This window comes from Trachymyrmex cornetzi, unplaced genomic scaffold (assembly GCF_001594075.2).
Source record: "Trachymyrmex cornetzi isolate Tcor2-1 unplaced genomic scaffold, Tcor1.1 scaffold67, whole genome shotgun sequence".
Lineage (NCBI taxonomy): Eukaryota > Metazoa > Arthropoda > Insecta > Hymenoptera > Formicidae > Trachymyrmex > Trachymyrmex cornetzi.
This window is the reverse complement of record NW_017299992.1, coordinates 1,891,445-1,911,560: the sequence shown is the minus strand read 5'-3', so window position 1 is coordinate 1,911,560 and position 20,116 is coordinate 1,891,445. Positions and strand designations below refer to the sequence as shown.

Below are 20,116 nucleotides of genomic sequence, written 5' to 3'. Positions count from 1 at the left end.
AATACATTAAATTTAATGTAATGTCATGAAATTAAATTCAAATTAAATTCAATTGTGTAACTTAAAAGTTAATGAAATTTAAGAACATTTCTAACAGTTTAGCGTAGCGGCAGCGCACAAGACTGCTGTATGTCAGAGATCCCGGCCTTTCGATCCCAGGAAGAACCGAAAAATTTTTCGAACGCTCGTAGCTCCTCTCGGCAAGCAATGGCAAACCACCGGGGAATATCTTTGCCAAGAGAACTTCTCTAACAAAAATCATCATTCGGAATCGACGTTGTTAAACAGTTCTTAAGACATTCAGTATATGTTGTGTTGATGAAGCTTACACATTACTATCACTGGGCACATTAGAAAAATACATCGCAACGCAGCTTTTGCTGATGTACCAAATAATGGATTACCTCCCGACGATTATATTGACGTGATATTGTCAATATAAGTCTTAAAAAAAAGAATGGTTTAACTTTTTTTAAGAATGAGATTTCATTTTCCAGAACGATATTCACTCTTATGCCCATTTCCACCAACGTAGATTAATTTTAATCTCGGTTCAACTTACTCTTCATCTTTTTCTAATCTTTAGAATCAGAAAAAGACGAAGAGTAAGTTGAACCGAGATTAATGCCTAAATTCTAAGCAGAATTGTAAGACTCGTAACATATTCCTGTAAGACTTGTAAAAATTTTTAAGTGCTTATACCTTTGTACAATATTTTTACACACAACTTCTTACTAGCTAAATAAAATTTACAAGAAATCATAGATATTTATGAATAATCGTAGGTCTTACAATACATACGCTTAAAATTAGAATATTAGTCATAAGTTCTTACAAGTTTTACGAAAACACGTTACGAGTCGTATGATTCTGCTTAGAATTGACCCATAAAGTTAAACATCTACATTGGTGGAAACGGGCATAAAAGTTTAAAGAGTGAGCAATTAAAATCGAAAACAAAGACGCCATCGACATGTGTGATAACCTTAAAGACCCGCATTGAAAAAAATAAGCTTTTTTCCTTTTTCTCTTTTCTGCACTATTCTTCCTCCTTTTTTGGCATTGTAGACACGCATATCGGTACTTTGACCCACGGTCGTTGATTACGCCACTGACATCGGACTGACATACAACAAATCGCATTATACGTAACCCTGCCGCCTAGACGGCAGCGAATTGGCTGCGGAGGACAAACATAGAAGCGGCGGCGAGTTTTCGGAAACGGTCGGGAATGTCTGGATTCGCGGCCAATGCAAATCTACCAAGTAGGCTGACCAAACAAGTCTTTTCATTTCCTCGCGAAAAGTATAAAGATATTATCGCGTTGTCCACGCGGTCGTCGTTGCCAATACCGGCGCCGTTACAACGCCGTGCCAATATCACTAAAAATACAGGATTAGAGAAACGTACGATCCCGCCGTCGTGGCTCGCGTACGGAATTAAATCGCGATTAATAACACAGACGCAGACTCAACATTGTACAACGGCATACGAGCGTCGTTCACTCACACGAACACGTCCTCACGAAGATCATCCTCACGGCTATAAAATTCCTTCCGCGATGATAACGCGGAAATCGCCGTGAGGGTCATACATTCGTAAACATCGACGTGACGAAATGAGTCGGGACGAGCGAAGGGAGATAATTAGTGACCATTCAAAAATTACCATTTTCAGGACACGGATCAGCGAACGTTGTGAAATCATGATGAATGAATGAGTGAACTGAAGAAGGCTTGACAAGTTGATATCTTTCTCGAGTCACTTCTCGATGTGCCTCGCTTTCTTTCGGGGGCTAGCGCGTCATTGGTCCACGTCAGAACGCGATGAAAACACTCCGGCACAACGTTCGAAATTTAGAGCGCGCGCTCGCGCACGCACCAGCGAGAAGACTCACAATGACAAGTGCGAGAGAACACCAACTAGCGCACCGATGCACCGATGAACGAGCGCAACCGCGAGTGACCGGCGCGGCGGCGAGCGCTCGAGCAGCGGCGAGACAACACAACGCCGAACGTTGCCGAGGCGGGCCGAGCATTCCCGAGATTGATCGAGGATCGCCGAACAGTCAGCCGTGAGGCGACGAGTCGAGTGCGCGCGAATAGTTTGATAGTTACGGTGTACGTGTGTTCTCGGTGAACACGAAACATTTTAGAACATTTCAACAACATTGTAGCAATGTTACAATGTTGCTACAATGTTGTTGGAATGTTTCAAAATGTTTCTTGCTTACTAGGTTGGAGCCAGTAAACTCTATGGCGCGGGTGTTTATAGCTTCTTATATTTAAGGAGGTTGTAAGGGCACAAAACACATATATTAATATTTTCGCTTTAAACAAACTACATACATTTGAAAGTTGTGTTCATAACATTCTGGTTTTATTGAGCAACACATTTTTATAGGTTATTTATTTTATTTGTTATTAGTTTTATTGTTATAAACAAAAATTGTTGAAATAATAAGAAAAATCTAAATGTTTTTATATAAATATATTAAGTACTAAACATGACTTATGCAAAGTTTCATTAAGATTCACCGTTAGTTTATAACAAATAACAAATTTTATTTATTTACTGAACAATTAATGTCTGCATCTCAAGATAACTTTACAAAAATGTTGTTGAATTCCTAGAGTATTTATATAAAAAAATTGAGATTTTTATCATTATTTTACAATACATTTTCATATATTTATATTAGAGTACAAATTTAAAAAATATTACTACTTATTTAAATAACTTTTGATCCAGATGGTCAATTGTTTCTATTTTTTTTGTATTATTATTAAATGAAATTTAGAATAGTCTGTAATTTTTTCAAGTAGTTCTTAACATATTGCATAAGCCTTACAACCTCCTTAAGACTGTCTTATAAAGTACAGATGTTACGAACCAATCAAAAGGCCTTATTAGCATCTTAAGACGTATTAATTAACACTTCAGACTTATTATTTAACATGGTCTAGAAATAAGAATGGACTATGAATATCAGCCTAAAACGTATTGGAGCAAGCTACAGAGGAGTGGAGGTGTTTCAATTTTTAAACAAGGACATAAAAGATGCAATGATGATACTGTTTTCTTTGTCAGGAATTTGCTGATTGGATTTGCTAATATTATTTTATTATCATAAGTAGAAAGAGTCAAAAAGATCAGTATTTGCCTTCCTTTTCTCTGTTTAGTCGTATTTCCTATAAATTGTTTCAGTATAGGGAAGGCTCTAGTTTATTACAGAGATCACTGGTTGAAGCTGGTTAGAACCGTCAAAGATTGGAGAAGACATTCTTAAGAATATGTCTAACATACAATCTCTACCAAAAGTTTGAAGTTAAAAATGTATTAGTATTTACACATTCTATATAAAAATAAATATGAAACAATTGAGTAACACCATATTTTTAATCGACACCTTTTTGCAATTTATTTACTGTGTATTTTATTATTTTTTTATTCTTACAATATTTCAACTTAAAAAATAATAAAGAAATATCTCAATTTTTAGGAAGAATTCTTTAAGCAGTCGAAATGGTTTACGCAAAGTTTCATTGCGATTCACTAATTATTTATTCCGTAAATAAGCAAATAAGTAAAATTTTTTGTATTTGTTTATTTATAGACTAACCATTGCAGTGAATTACAGTGAAACTTTGAATAAATCATCTCGAATTTTTCCCAAAAAAATCGAGATTTTTATCATTTTTTAAGTTGAAATGTTATAATAATAAAAATAATAAATACACACAATAAATAAACTACAAAAAATTATTGTTGAATAAAAATGTGTGTTGAATAAAAATAATGTTATTCATACAATTGTTTCGTATCTATATAGTTTTCATGTTTATTTTTATATAGAATGTTTATATATCAACACAATTTTAATTTCAAACTTTTGATAGGGATTGTATATCTAGTATATCAGATACATCCTTAAGATTTCCAACACAATGCGATGTATAAGATCGCATGCGTAATAACCGTAAAGTAATCATAGTTTCTTGACACGCGAGACGACATAAAGAGAGACATTCATTCATGTTTCTTATCTGTTAATAAACAATGTTTGGAACTAAATCATAACAATGTAAATGCCCGTAAGAATATAAACTGGGTATTCATGTATTTTATAAAATTTATTAGATATGCTTTAAAAGACAGTAATTTAAATTATTGCACTCTTTTAATATATATAAATTATTGTCTTTTGATACATATCTGCACTGGATATTCGTGTATTTTATAAATTTTATCGGATATCCATTAAAAGATTATAATCTAGATTTAGATACCTTTTATAAATTTTATAAATTTTATTAGATATGCATAATAATTTAGATTATTATCTTTCAATGCATATTTAATAATATTTGTAAAACACACGAATACCCTGCAATGTAAGTTCTTACAACATTTATATTGATTTATACTGTTTAGATTATATATTTTAGAATGAAACTTGTCCCTCCTATCTGTATCCAATTTTACAACAGTGACATTATGTTATAGTAAAAAGACACGTCCCAAGAAAAAGGAAAAATAAGATAAATTATTATCATTGCTGTTTGACTAATCGTTTCCTTGACGATGGACCGTAACTATGCTTTTATCCACGTTTCTCACTGCTCGTTATTTTCCATTCCGCGAAATTCATATCTTATGTTTATCGCACATTGCCTCCATTCCTGACATAATGTATTAATCTTTAGTACACGTGATGATTTTCCAGTCCTTTATCACATACGATAGATTTTCTTTTATAAGAAATACAAAAATTATTAATGTAATAAAAATTAAAAATTAAAAATATAAAAGTATATATGATTCTCACATATATATTTTAACATCCTTAGGAAATATTCGTAGAGTATTTGTATATTAAAAAAAAAAGAAATAATAGAGCATTATTATTTAGTCAAATACTCCTAGTATTTCAAAGAAAAGAAATGCGTAAAATACAAATAACCCAATCATGTATGTATCAAAGATTAATAATATATAAAACAGCGACGTTCGTAAATATATATATATATATATAATGCGATATTTAAAAGAAATATCAAATATATGTTATATGTTGATTTTTCGCGATACATTAAATAATAATTCACATAGTTTAAATAATAGCAAACATAGATATAAATTACACATAGTGAACATGAAAAATACTATTATATGTAAACTTGTAGTTTTAAATAGGCGGTATTCGTATTTTTGGAATGTTGTTGGAAATAAAGATAACGAAAATAAGATGGATATTTCGCGCAATTACATTAGCATAGAAAAGAAATAATTTTCTTTTTTTATACACATGTATTGCTCATACAAAGATATCGTTACGATTATGAAAACATGTTATTCCTCGTAGTGATGTAATGTTCCTGCAAAATATCATGTCGTAAAATTCATTCGATTGTCATGAACTGCACTTTGCAGCACTAAAAAAAGAACAAAACAAAGAACAGATTATTTTCTTGTTAGATGGAATAGATAGAACATCAAGAGCATTATTATCTAGGAAAATATCACGTTTGTGGAATTTATTGCAGTTAGAGCATGCATAGAAATGTCAGTGGACATATAAATTCAATTCCTATATACATACATATACAAAAATTATTGAAGACCAATATTCAGCGATTTTTAGTAATAATTATCTCGTTAATCATTGCGAAAATTGCAAAATGGTAGAGGACTTTTTAATTCAGTTTAGTCCGCTCTCTCTATACAAAATCGGTTGGCAAAAACTTACGGGACACCCTGTATATATTTTTACACATATTATATATGTATAAATCAATTTAATTAAATAAATTAGTATTAATTGGCGATAAATTTTTAACGAGCATTTGCATAATTCGAAATTTGCGCATTTTAAACGTTAAACTTCATTGGCAGCACATATATGTCTCCGTAGAAATTATAAAACTGTATTTCTAACAATAAGTAAGCACAAGTGCGACGCTGTCATATAAATTATATAGACGCGATATATTTTTTTCGTAAATTACGCGAGTTTTTTTTTGACGCGCACGTATAAGCATAAATGCGCATTTATGTCATGTACGTGTGTCCGTTACTTTTATTTATCAGTTCTAACACATACAAAAACAAGAAAAAAAATACGTTGTTATTGCTCCATTTTTTTAAATGGATGTGTTTTCGTGACTCCTCACAATAATGCATGTCAGCATTCGCTTCCTATCCTATAATGTTTCCTAGAACGATATGCGTAGTTTGACTGTTCCAACGATCATTTTCAAGATAATTTTATTTTGCCGAGTTAGTGGACATTTCAGTATTATAAAAGAGCTAGAAATATTATGCATAATGAATCTTGTCAATTCTCAGAATTCCTAAGATATTTTTTTCTGAGAAGATATTTTTTATTTGATCGATATTTCGTATCAATATATTAAATACGTTTGAAAAATTGATGAAATTATGAATAAAAAAATTAAATTATATTGAAAAAGTTGGAATAGCGTACAAATATAATAAAGGCGAGAAAAGTTCGACTGATACTTCTTCAATTTTATTTCATAATTTTTTAGATTATTATAATATTAGAATAACTATTGAAGCATTCCACATCAAACCGGACACCTTGGAAAAGTCGTTATTTTTATTTTCTTTTTAAATTTGCTTTGATCATATTCTATAGATAAAAATATGAGACGTGTTTCGCGAAAAAAATTTACGATTTTTTTGTGAAATTATTCACGCTTGTAAGTTGCAAAAATTCATAAAAAACGTCGCTTATGCGAACATTTAAATTATTCTATTATCGAAACCATATTAGTCGTACAAAAAAAAAATGCAAGAATCCGATTTTAAAGATCTTAAATTGTTCTACGGATGGATTATTTTTAATTTATCATTTTCATATAAATAAATAATTTTTCATTTGTTTATAATTTTTATTAACACTTTTCGTCATCAACTCACCAATTAAAAAATTTTATAAAAATATCACCATTCCCCCTTCAATTATAAAGTAACCCTGAAAATTTTAAAATAGAACTCAAATGGACTGTATAATTAAAAAGTTCTGTTGCGTGACGGTATATCATGTGGAAGTCTCATATTTTTATTTGTAGCATATGTCAGCAAATTTAAAAAAAAATGACGATGTTTCAAAGGTGCCCAGTTTGACGTAGAATGCCTCGCATATATAGGAAAAATATCTCATGCTGTGTCAGTTATTATTTCAGCTTAATAATTTCGTATATAACGTAACACAATTTATTATAAATTCTTTGGAGTAAAATCTCATTCTAAAGAGTGAAAATTGAGTCAATCTTAAAAAAGAGTGATTCAATTTTCTATCTTTAAGAGTAAGATTTCACTCTTTAGAGTGAGATTCATTCTAAAAGTTCTAAAGAGAACATTTGACAGACATACAGCGTTCCACTTTAATGTATCAGAAGAAATAGTTCAAATGTTCAACAGTGTAGACATTCTGGAGCTAACGCGCCCACGTTACATGCGCGATACGATTTTAGGAGAGTTATTCATCCATCGGTTAAGACATTCACACTTTTCGTGCAAATAGTCGACGAAACGGAATCTATAAAACGGCAGCAAAGTGGTCGTCCCGCCGCCGTAGGAGTGCGGTAGGTAGTTCTATTTAGATCTCTCGATGGCAACCGTCCAGGATGCGGTCGCCTACTCTGCGCCGTGAAGACGACGTGTTCGTTTGCCGCGACAGTCAGGGTCAGGACATCTGCGGTAGCCTAGTTACACTTAGCACGGTCGATCTGATCTATTTAACACCTCGTAACAAACGAAAGACCCAGATGTACTCCTTGCAAATAAGACATATTCTTGGTTACAGAACATCCTACTTGATCTTGTCTTTGAAATAAAATGGCCACAATGGCTTTCTTTTACTTTTTAAATTAAGAAAGACTGTGACAGGCTAAAACTCAAATTTAAGGTTCCTGCCTACTCACTGTAGCTTGAATTGTGACATCAGAAGAAACAAAGATACAGAAAGATAAAGAAAATTCTTGCAAACTTGTTAAAGTGTATTTTTTAATAAAACAACATTTGCAAAATCGATAGAATAGATTTGTATACACAATATAATACCGAAAATATTCCTCTTGTATATCCGGTAATCAATAAATAATCATATATTTGAAATTGAATTATGTCTAACGAGAAAATGAAATTAAGTTATATGATAGGTATTAAATTATAATATTATAAATATTATAATATTATAAATAATATTATTAATAAATATTAAATTCGTCGGTCTATCTTTTTCAGCAATGGGAAACAGAAGTAACTATTTATGACGGAATATATATAAGATGTTACGAAATTTTCAAATCAAAGTACTACAATAAGAAAGTTTGCAAAAAAAAAATGTTACTCGTAAATTTTTAAGTAATAATTTGTGAAATAATAAATAATAGATTTAAATATAGCTAATGACGGAGTATATTTAAATGCTGAAGGGCATGCTTACTAATACTACCACACACGCGATTCATAGACACACAGCGGTCTAAACATCTGTAATTGATTATTTAAACTCTTATATTTCAAAAACTACTACTGGAAATAAAAACATATATAAGTATAACATTTTTTAATCTTTTAAAAACTTTCTTGCTGTGATATCTTGATTCGCGAATTTCGGAACAACCTGTATATGTATTCCCTGTGTGTAAATAATTTCTTTAAATAAAATTATTTTTTCCACTGAATCATTATTTTATGTATTTTTAATGAGAAAAACATCAAATATTATGACTTAAAACAGATGGATGAAACGATCTCGATCAGTGCATCATCTTAATGATTCCCAGATGATTTACTGTTCCAAATGATTTATGATCTATGATATTATAAATAAATTTCATAGATATACTACTGGCTGATGTTTTCTGTGAAAACCCGTCGAAACCTGAATCAATAAACTGCGTCGTGGAGTTCTTTCCGCGCGAGATGACGGGATCTTCAGCGAAAGAGATCGAATGCTATTAAATACTGTTGATCTCTTGTAAAGATGATGATTCACACATGTTATCGCATTACGATTCTTAAGTTTACACCTACGATAAGTCGAATTGCTAAAAAATGGACTACAGGCTATGTTCTTTCTTCCGTCGAAAGTAAAATGGCATGAATAAGATGACTGAAAAGTACATATTCTCTACAAATTGTGTCCTTGAATTTATATCTTCATAAAAAAACCATAGGTATTTATCTAATCACTATAAATCAACGATGGAAATTAACAATTCTTTTCTTTCTTCTATGCACATCATTGAATCAAAATGAGGAGAGATTAATTAATTTAATCAAGCGTTTTCTATTTTCATCCATCACCTTCTCAAGATAATCACGTGGAATATAACGGCAATACAATACGTAACAATCTCAAGAATTGAGACCGGAAAAATAAATGATAACACTTAGCGAGGTTACATACAAGAGAAGTACAACGCGAAATGGAAATTGCCATTGCATTCGTTAAAAATGCGGCCTGAGATATTTATTGCAGTCAAGCAATACTATCTTACAATTCTAATTAACGCCATCAGTCGTACGTATGCCTTTCTTCGCGCGAAATTTATTCGACACGTTCAGAGACATACTTTATCATTTGACTCAGAAATGCCTGGCTTTCGGAAATTGTCTTGTCAGACGAAAGCAAAATCGCGAGTATATTCATTGTTACGTTAGCAGCCTATTATTTGCGGTATCCTGTTATTGTGCGACTTACGAGTAATTATACAAACTCTGTGTTGTGACTTAAAAATCTGTTTCATACACGTGCACTTCCGAGAATCCAGTTACGGACTGTTTTAATTTCTTTCGAGATCAATACCAAGGGAAAATTAGTTAATGCCGAGATCAAGAGGAGAAACCAGTAACAATTTTTCAATTACTGATTCTTTTGCAAGTCACTGTGCTTTATAGCTGTGAATAATCTTCCCGACTATCGTGAAGTTACCTTCATCAAACTGGATGTTATTATACTTGTCATGTAAATATCTTAAAAAATTTAAAAAAATTTATAAAAAAAGTATAATGTCTTATAAGGCATTATGCCTTATAAGTTTTTTGATAACCAAACATATACACAAGTACTTTTTATTGTATGGGTAGAAACAATTCAAGGTAAACTTAAAAGATAACAGCAAGATAATAAGTATTCATGACCATAGATAATCTTTTCCTTTAACGGAAAATATGTATATAATTCTTTAACAAGTGCAATTTAAACGTCACTAAAGTAGAAATAATTATACAAATAATATGTACATATTAAATAAATTAAACTTATTTTTGTAATGAGAGCTAGCAAGATTAACACAATGGTGAGCTGTAAAATCAAAACGCTGCTTCCAAAAAAGAAAAATAATTTCGAAACTAATAATCGCTGCGATTCAAACTAAAAATCATCATTTTTACATAAATTTTTAAAGAAAATATCAATAAAATACCTATGTGAGCCTTCATAGTTGTTAGTATATCAATTATATCGTTTCTTTACTTCAAAACGCAATTAAAAAAATGATTTTCGAATTATTATCATGAATGAATTAGATACAAATTACTCTATTAAAAGTAAACCAACTTGATTTCACAAACCGCCAAATAGCAGTACTTAAGTGCAGCTATAATTATGTCGTTCTTAAGATTTTTTAAAAATCATAATATCTTCTACAAGAATAACACATTTTGAGAGTTGTGTCATTTTTTTAAATAAAGAAGAGTCTTCTATAGAAAACATTTAGAGTTAAGATAGTTTTGGAAATAAAAATTTGAAGAAGAAATGTATTTTTTATCTTTAATTTAATCATTTTATGAAGGTATTAGATATAATGAAGGTATTGGATATTTCGAGTTATGACACTTTGATGAAATATTCTAAATTTGTAATAATTTTGTATTATATCAAAATCGTCACAACTTAAAAAAGTGGTTTTTTAAAGATTGTGAAACAAAAATGACAAAATTGTCATTTGTTCACGTTTCTGAGAGTTTTTTTTTCTGTCAATATTTAATTAGTCAATAATTTACTGTTAAATTAAAAATAATATTTCTTCCCCTTCTGAAAAACTTAATTTTTTGAGTAATTGGTTAATTTTTTGAGTTGTGTTATACTTCTGAAATAAAAGAATAATATATTCACAAGCAATAGGCATTTTATTTGTATTGGATTATTCTGTAGAATCGCAAATATTATTTTATTTATTCTTAAAAAAACTTACGAGTGCCGGTATCAACACGCCGACGGGTTTCCATGTTCATAAAGGCAAACAACCACGAAAAATAGGTCGCAGTATTAGCAATTACGCACTCGGAATGTAAAATGCTTTGCGAGCACCAGTTCTTTCTATACCGAACATTGAGAATAAAACTAACGAGATTTTCAATACAGTCTCAACGCGAGTTTTACTTTCTGCTATAGATACACTGAGAAAAAAGTTGTTGATTTAAAAAAATATTGATTGATTCAACTAACTATGGCGATCATGGACTGTCAAGTAAACATCTGTCAACTCAAACAAATAACACGTTTTAAATTATAAAATTTTGTTGACATGAGTTGTTAAATATGCTCACATATATTTAACCTAGATACATAAATGCTTGAATTAAAAAGTCACTATAAACTAATACAACTAAACACGTTTAATCACGTTAACAACTTTTCTTCATAGTGTAAATAGCGGAACCGTATTCTACGAGGCGCTCGTTGTGTATTCGTTATCACGAGTAAATATTAGGTATTATCCTCTCGGTATTTATAGCACAGAAATCCGAATTTACGTCGAGAACTGTACTCCACTGTGCGCAGTAACGTTACTTCGATAAATGACGATGGGAGAGACGGGAAACTGCGAATCGTTCGCGAAGTCCAGCGGGAAGAGCGACGTATTCCCGTTAACACTCGCGAAATGCAGGAAAAGAACCGCTAGAACGGAAAGAGTGAAAAGAACGCGACAAACTCCGCAGTGTACGCGCTGCGCTCACGAATGTCGACTGGCAGGCTGTTCTCGAAAGGCTGTTCGTTCGGAGTATCGGTCGAAAAGCCACGGTCGTGTCAGCTAAGCGTGGAAAGCAACGGTACACCGGTTATGAGAAAACTGGAATGTCTCTCTCTCTCTATCTATCTATCTATTTATCTTTGTCCTTCCCATATGTCACTATCACGCGTCGTCGTGAGAGCGCACGACGATAGATCGAATGCAACGCGCAGACTGGCAAGGACCCGTTTAGTGTCGCGAGTCACTAATTATTTCGCGATAAGCATGTAATCAGACACGAGGTGTGTTCTGATGGATGACGTAAATATTATATTATTGACGAAAAAATTTTAAAGGTAACACGTGTTCCTTATAAAAATTTGATATTAGAAAGTAATGATTAATTATTTCTTTCATATTGAGAAAAAATGTTGAAAATGAAGATTCTGATTATATGAATAAGAATTCTAGTTATCTCAACTAGAATAATAGTAGATAGATTTAACCAGAAAATTCGTCTATTTTCAGAATTCCAATTAATCCAACTAGACGTTTTTCTCAGTGTAAGTATTAAAAGTGTTATCGTTCAGTGCTTTCAGTATTAAATTTGTCAGGATTAAACTGGATTTTTGTACATGGAAAGATTTTGCTGAAATATTTAAAAATTCAGACAGATACTGATCGAAAAATTATTTTGTTGGATTATTAAAATAATTATACAGGAAAACTCAAGCATGAGCAATTCTGCAAAAACTTTTGATAAGCAACTAGTTTGAACGTTCTACATAATTATTTTAATAATCCAAAAAATTATTTTTATATCTCTATCTATCTGAATTTTTAAATATTTTAGTAAAATCTTCCCATGTACAGAAATCCAGTTTGATCCTGACAAATTTAATTATTCAAATATAATTATTTTCAGATCTGTATAAAAAATGGTTTTGCTGAAAAAATTTAATGTGACAACTAAATTTTTAGACACTTCAACAAAACCATTTCTTCGATATAAAGTATGCTATTAAATAGGCTGTTTTTCCAAATCATTTCTTGTATCTTCATTAACTTTGACTTATTATATTAATAAAAATTGGTGTTTTGACATATCATCAAATGTTGTTTTTGAGTCAACTGTATAAATGAGAATAAAAAAATCTTAGCTAAAAATGTAGAACTATTGTCAAATTTTCTTAGTTAATAACAACGACCTCATTAAAATTTCAGTCCGTTGTGGAATTAAGAGTGTCACTCTTTAAAAAATTAATGGATATTATTAATTTCAAAAAGTTTTTGTTAAAAAAATATCTCTAGAATAATATTGTTATTTCTGCGCACGCAACTCTATCTATCGTTTAAAGTTTAAATATCGAAGTTCAAGCTTTACGTCATATTGCTGTAATAATTATATGCATTAAAAAGCGATTACTCACTAAAAAAAAAAGAGTTGGTAGTCAGGAAAAAATATATTTTCTAGGTTACGTGTTCAAATAAAAATTATCACATCACAGCTGAGATTGAAATCTGAAATCGGAATATTTTCTAATAAATTATGTAATATATATTACACACAAACTAAACAAATGTATATATACTATATTACTAACTGACGGGGAGAACTAACTTTTGCGTGTTTGCAGCATCGAAATTCGAACTTATAAAGATTTAATCATTTCCAATGATTGATTCAATATGTATCAATAAACCATAATCTATCGTTACGTCATGAATAAATATAGAAATCAGCTTCATGCGTCAACTGAAGTTACGTCGGTTTCAATGTTTACAAAGTATTATATTTTAATCTGCGGAAATCTGCGAATACATTAATATTGCAGTCAACCAACAACAGTTGCTATGGTGGCCATTGTATTAGTTTATATATATATAAACTTTGCAGAGTGTTTAATTTAACCATTTTTTATCCTTTTTTTTATGCCTTTGTCAATACCCTTCGTTCTACTCAATTAGCTTTTACGAACCAAGTTAATGCACCATTAACATCGACAGCAATCGCTATTAACTGCTCCGATGCTTAAATGTCATTTTATTAAAAAAAAATTTCGTAATAATTATTCTTTAATATAACGTAATCTTTCAAAAGAAAATAAAAATATCTCAAAATAAAAAGGGAAACAATTTTGTAAACGTTCCTTGTTCATCAATTCTTGCTTTAAATTAATCGAATACGATATTAATTGAAAACTTCTTATTTTAAACTAAAAAAGATTTAAGAAAGAATGGTAAAAATGACAAAAAAATTATCGACATCAGACTATTTTTGCAGAGGCAACGCTGTGTTTTAACAATATTACGTCATCGAGATGATTAACTGTAAGTGGAAGTAATTCTTACATAATTAAATCACGCCGTTACTTAATCTGATGAGTATTTATGTTAGTTTCTATATACATATACTATTTAATTCCGGCATGTTTACAAATTTCTGGTTTATGTGATATTTTTTATATCGTGCGCTACACACACAACGAAAATAGAAACACGCTCTCGCGTGTACTCGCTCCAATTTATTTGATTCACAAAATTGTATATGCGTGTTGATAATAAGAAGAAATAACTCTTCTTCCCCTACTCTTTTCTCCCATTCAGATTATTAAATTTATGCCTCCTATATAAAATTATATAAATTTATAGTGAGAATGTAACCGCCGAGAAATTTTGATCATGCTAAGCATATATTAATAAATATTAATAAAAAATACAAAATAATATTTTCTAAACTTTAAAGATTCATAATGTTTTATATCACTGGATGTAGCAAAAAAGTTATCATATTTAAAATTTATACAAACTACCGTCGTTATATTTTGTTTTTTATTATTTAATAATAATTCAGAAATCAGTTTCACTACAATAAATTTTAAATAAAAACCGGCCAAAATTTTTTAATTATAATTAATTACATGTATGAATTATATGAATGAATAAATTTTCTTACATGAAATTTTCGCTAAACAGCAGTTTTATTTCGAACATATCGATGAATATGTTAATTAAGCAAAGAGAGTGATATAACATACACATACTCTCTTTATGCTTTTCTCTCTTGAAAACACTTAAGTGCATGCATAAGTCTGCACATAAATGGAACATCAATATTTGTCACATTCATGCTGAAATCGCATAAACTCTATTACATTTACTCCACGTCACATAAACATCAGTTCCATGACAGATCAATGTCACATATGCAAACAGGGACAATTCTTCTTCAACTCCTCCAAATATCATTTAAAACACATGCTCAAAATTAATTACAAAAATATCTAAAATATTTTATCTATCGTAACAATACAAACCCAGTCAGAAAAAATTCAGAGTCCGTTTCAACACACGCATATGGATCCTTTCCACGTTACATATTTAGTAGTAGAGTCGCCTTGAGCGTTATCAATTGCCAGAGAAACATAACCTATACAGCGACGCGGTCGACGAAGCTCCACCCGTTTCCCGAGTTACCTCCTTAATCGATCTTATCCACGATTTCGCGTCTATCGTCAAATAACACAAAGCACATACGTATGATTTTGTAGGAAAACTGACTTACATGAAGACTGCTGTCCCACGAACCTGCGTGGGTGAGCCGCGCGCCCTTGAAGTCAAAGTATCGACCCTGTCACCGCGCGATTCGCTCGCTCCTTTTTCGCCGGGGATATGCCGGATACGACGACGAAGTTCGACGGTGCCGATAGGATACGATCTCTCGATTCGCATGCTTTGCTACGCGATCTTACGCGAGGCACCTCGATCCGCCTCGCGAAAACGACTTGAAGCTCTCGCGAAAACTATGGGAACCGGGAATCAGCGTCGCACTGCCACCACGTCGAGCTGCGTCGCGTCGAACTTATTCGCGTCGCATACTCGCGTCGCAGGCTTCCTTGCTATAAGTCGTAACCCCCGATCACCCTCGAATCGAACTCGCGATGTGTATAGACGGATACAGGCATTTGCAACTGCGCGTTGTACCCATCATATATTATCATACAGCGTTACTTTTGCAGCTTCAGCAAAAGCGCGTTCAGCAAAGAAAGTAGTGCAATTTTATACTATTGTAAAATTCTTTAATATGATTAGTTTATACATTTAAATCTAGGAAGGAATTAAGAACAAAAACAATTAGACTAAAGAATTTTACAATAGTTGTAAAGCTGTTTTCTTTGCCGAACGTCCAATGCCAATATTGGAGCAGAATAGCTTCGACTAAATTTCAGTTAATGTTATAATTGGCGATTAATTCTACAATGTTATATATCGCTCGTATAATTTTTTAATGTAATTATTCGAGTAAAATGTATTTTAAATTCCAAAAATGTATTCCAATTTGCATTGTTCTCTTTGATAATTTACAATTTATAAATAAACATTGATGTTCTACATATCTTTTAAACATATAAAGATAAGCAAAAATTCTCGTTTAATCGTAAAATAATGTATGCAGCATTCAATCATAAAAAAATTAGACCTGTGAATTTAGATTTCCAGAATAGGATAGGAAATTTTACATCTCATGCAAATAATATAGGATTCTTATCGAAAAATATATCTATATTATTTCAATAATACATATAGAATTATTTATCTTTTATTGTTATACATGGAAAAATTAAATTAAGGACGACGAATTATCCCATACAATATATATCATTGCAACAATATTGCAACGTTTCAGCAATTTTACAGTAATGCTATTGCAATATACAGTACACAATTATGTTATTTTCTGTACCGTATAAGATACAGCTAGAAATTATCCTTGAAATGACTTTGTCTAAATTTCGATTAACTTAATCGATGATTAATTCAAAGTAGACATGGTAATTGACACATTATTCATACATAAATAATACTTAGTATCATATAAACTGGATATAGCATTACTGGAATTCGAATCTTCTTTCATTTTCCTTATAAAATATTGAATGACAAGATTATGCAAGAGAATTTGATGTCATTCGTATTTGAATGACGGTGCACTTTTGGAAAGGAATGCCATATGTATATAAATGACGTGGCAGTGAATACATTAAAGTAAAATTTTCAACTCGTCCCTGATTTAATTTTTATTTTTGTAAACAAAAAGATTAATAATTCTATTCTATTTACGTTCATAAAATAATGCACTGAACTAGTTTATGTACACTTTTAAAATTTAAAGTAAATGGATATATATTTGATATTTAACTAAAGTGAGAGAAAAAGTGCAGTTTAATACTACAGGAATAAAAAACAGACTTACTGTCATTAATGACTTCCTTTATAGAAATCCGTACTGGCTAATTTTTACTAAATTAATTACTTATTTGGAGCACAAAATGGTACTAAACTTTTTGCTTTTGATATTTAAAATAAGTAATTATAATTACTGTCTTTCAATATTAGCTAATAGATATTGGATTTTGTAAAAGTCACACGTGGATTTGATGCTTATGAAAATATAAATATACAGAGCATGCAATATGTACACGTATACAGGGTGTCCCAAAATTTACAACATAAAATTCTATAGCAAGATAGTTCTCGAAAAATTAAATAAAAAAGCTATTTGTAAATTTCTATTTTAGCAGTAATTTTTGAAATAATAAGGATTTAAATATAGCCAATTACAGATTATATTTAGATAATCACATGTCCATGGATCGCGCGTAATATCAGTGAATCAGTGAATGCTGATGAGCGAACACTTCAGGTTCGCTTATCAGCACGTTCAGTAATACTCATAAATGATCATCTAAATGTAATCTGTAATTAGTCATAGTTAAACCATTATATTATAGAAATTATTGCTTAAAATAAAAATTTATAAATAATCCTTTTTTTACTTAATTTTTCGAAAACTTTCTTGCTAAATTTTGAGTTGCAAATTTTTGGATATTCAGTGTATATATCGATATTTAAATTACACGTTTATAAATAATAACCCTATACATACAATGCTTGAAACATATATGAACAAAATTATCATATTTAAGTGAACATATAATGTAACAGCACCGACGAGATACTATTAAAACCGTCAACCCTAGGCAAATTTTCGGCGGTATAAAAAGGGCCCCAAGGACCCGTAGGTAATTGAAGAACGCTGACTTTAACGATAATTGATATAAATTTGCAATTATTAACATAAATATTTGGCTCATACATTATTAAATTCATGATTTTATATTACATAAAAGTTCCATAAATAAATATGCATACTTGTAAAACTATAATATCCTATTTGTTGCAGAAAAATTACAATTTTTTCTCTGCAGTGATCATCTTTGTTGATAATCAAACTTTAACGATAACACTGAAATCACAGTTTTAAAGAAAAATCGAGTATTATTTATAAATACATAAATACGTCTACTAAACCAATAAATGGTATATCGTCCAATAAATCATAAAATTAATACAATATTATCAGTTTTTAACTCTTAATCACTTCAATATTCATAAGAACGCAAACTTCCATAAGGATGTCGGTCTTTAATAGTATCTCGTCGGTGGTAACAGACATTGAGTTTGCAATGAGTTTTTCTAAAATATTTAAATATACCTATGTTGTCATTTGCTTTATAATAGTCATTTTATGTAACACACACACACACACACACACACACACACGAAGTCCTTTTTAAAAATAAAGAATATCAATTGACTGAAATTTTGTGGCTTATGTTATATTTCGAATCGTTACTATGAATTTGGCATGTTTGAAATTTGTCCAAAAATTTTGAATGATCGAATTCGAAAAGTGGAAGTCAAATCAAATGATACGCGATCAAGTTCGATGTTCAATGCGAAAGCAGTTCTCGCATTTGTCGACAGATAACGCCACCAGAACTGTGCATGATGCCATTGCGATATAATGAATCCTCATTGAATAACAGATTTAACAGTCCGAGGAAAAGTGGCACAAAAGAAATGATATATGTACGGACGATTAAATCAGATTAAATTAGATTAATGAAAAAAGAAAGTTAAGAAAAAAATCTGCTACAATCTGTTGAAAGATTAAATAGAAATAATAGCTGTTTCCATCATTATATGATAAACTGCAATCGTTAGTTTAAAACATCGGACGCAATCATGATTTAAGGATGTATGGATTATACAATATCAATTGGAAGTATCAGCCAAAAAAACTAATATCAAACAATATTATTCAAAAACTTTTGATGATATTAACCTATGAATATGATCTTAAACTAACTGCAAAAAAGAAAACAACAAATAATTTGGCTATAATGATTATACATATGTATAATTAATGGTTATATACGTATATGTATAATTAATGGTTATATATGCAGGATGTCCCAAAAGTTTTTACCACTCACTTTTGTGTAGATAGAGCGGACTAAACTGAGTCGAAAAGTCCTTTACCATTTTGCAATTTTCGCAATAGTTCACAAGATATTAATTACTAACAATTACCAAATATTAGCCTTGAATAATTTTTTACTCAAATACTATCAACTTTACAGAAAAACTGCAAGAGACAAAAATCATTTATTTTCTTCTCATAAAGTTCTGAGAACTTTTTTAGAATTTTTTATCAACTTTTTAGTACTGCATTTTCTTATTTTTACCAATATGACAAAATACGATATTAAAAAATTCTGAAAAAATTCCCAGAATTTTATGAGAAGAAAATTAATGATTTTTGTCTGTTGCAGTTTTTCTGTAAAATTGATAGAATTTGAGTAAAAAATTATTCAAGACCAATATTTGACAATTTTTAGTAATGAATATATATATATATAGCAAAATAACAATATTTTGCAACAATTTGTATAAAATTTAACTTAATTCTTAATTATAATTCAAGATTGAACCACGGAAAATAAATTTTATGTAAGAAAAATATTATTTTCGTTTAAAGCGGATTTTAGTGCTTATAAATATTTCGATGTGATTATACGTATACAATATATATACATAAATATAATTTTAACAAACCGCGCTCAAATCATTATGTGTCGAATTTTTAATGTTGCTACCTCATCAAATTTGCAAATAAGTATTACAAGAAACCATTTTGCATTACAATCAAGAAAAAAAATTTACTAATTTTTAAACCAATAAGAAAACTGTATTCAAATTTTACGGAGATATAATAA

The 20,116-nt window shown here is 30.4% G+C and overlaps 1 protein-coding gene across 1 annotated transcript in view; it reads right to left on the bottom strand.

Annotated features, from left to right (window-relative positions):
* LOC108767349 (calcium release-activated calcium channel protein 1) overlaps window positions 1–12,294 on the bottom strand; it is a 24,184-nt gene extending 11,890 nt beyond the window's left edge. Inside the window, 2 exon segments of the mRNA XM_018517183.1 lie at window positions 11,235–11,439; window positions 11,590–12,294. Coding sequence (XP_018372685.1) covers window positions 11,235–11,274 — 40 coding nt within the window. The 5' untranslated portion in view covers window positions 11,275–11,439; window positions 11,590–12,294.
* Between the last annotated feature and the right edge of the window lie 7,822 nt (window positions 12,295–20,116).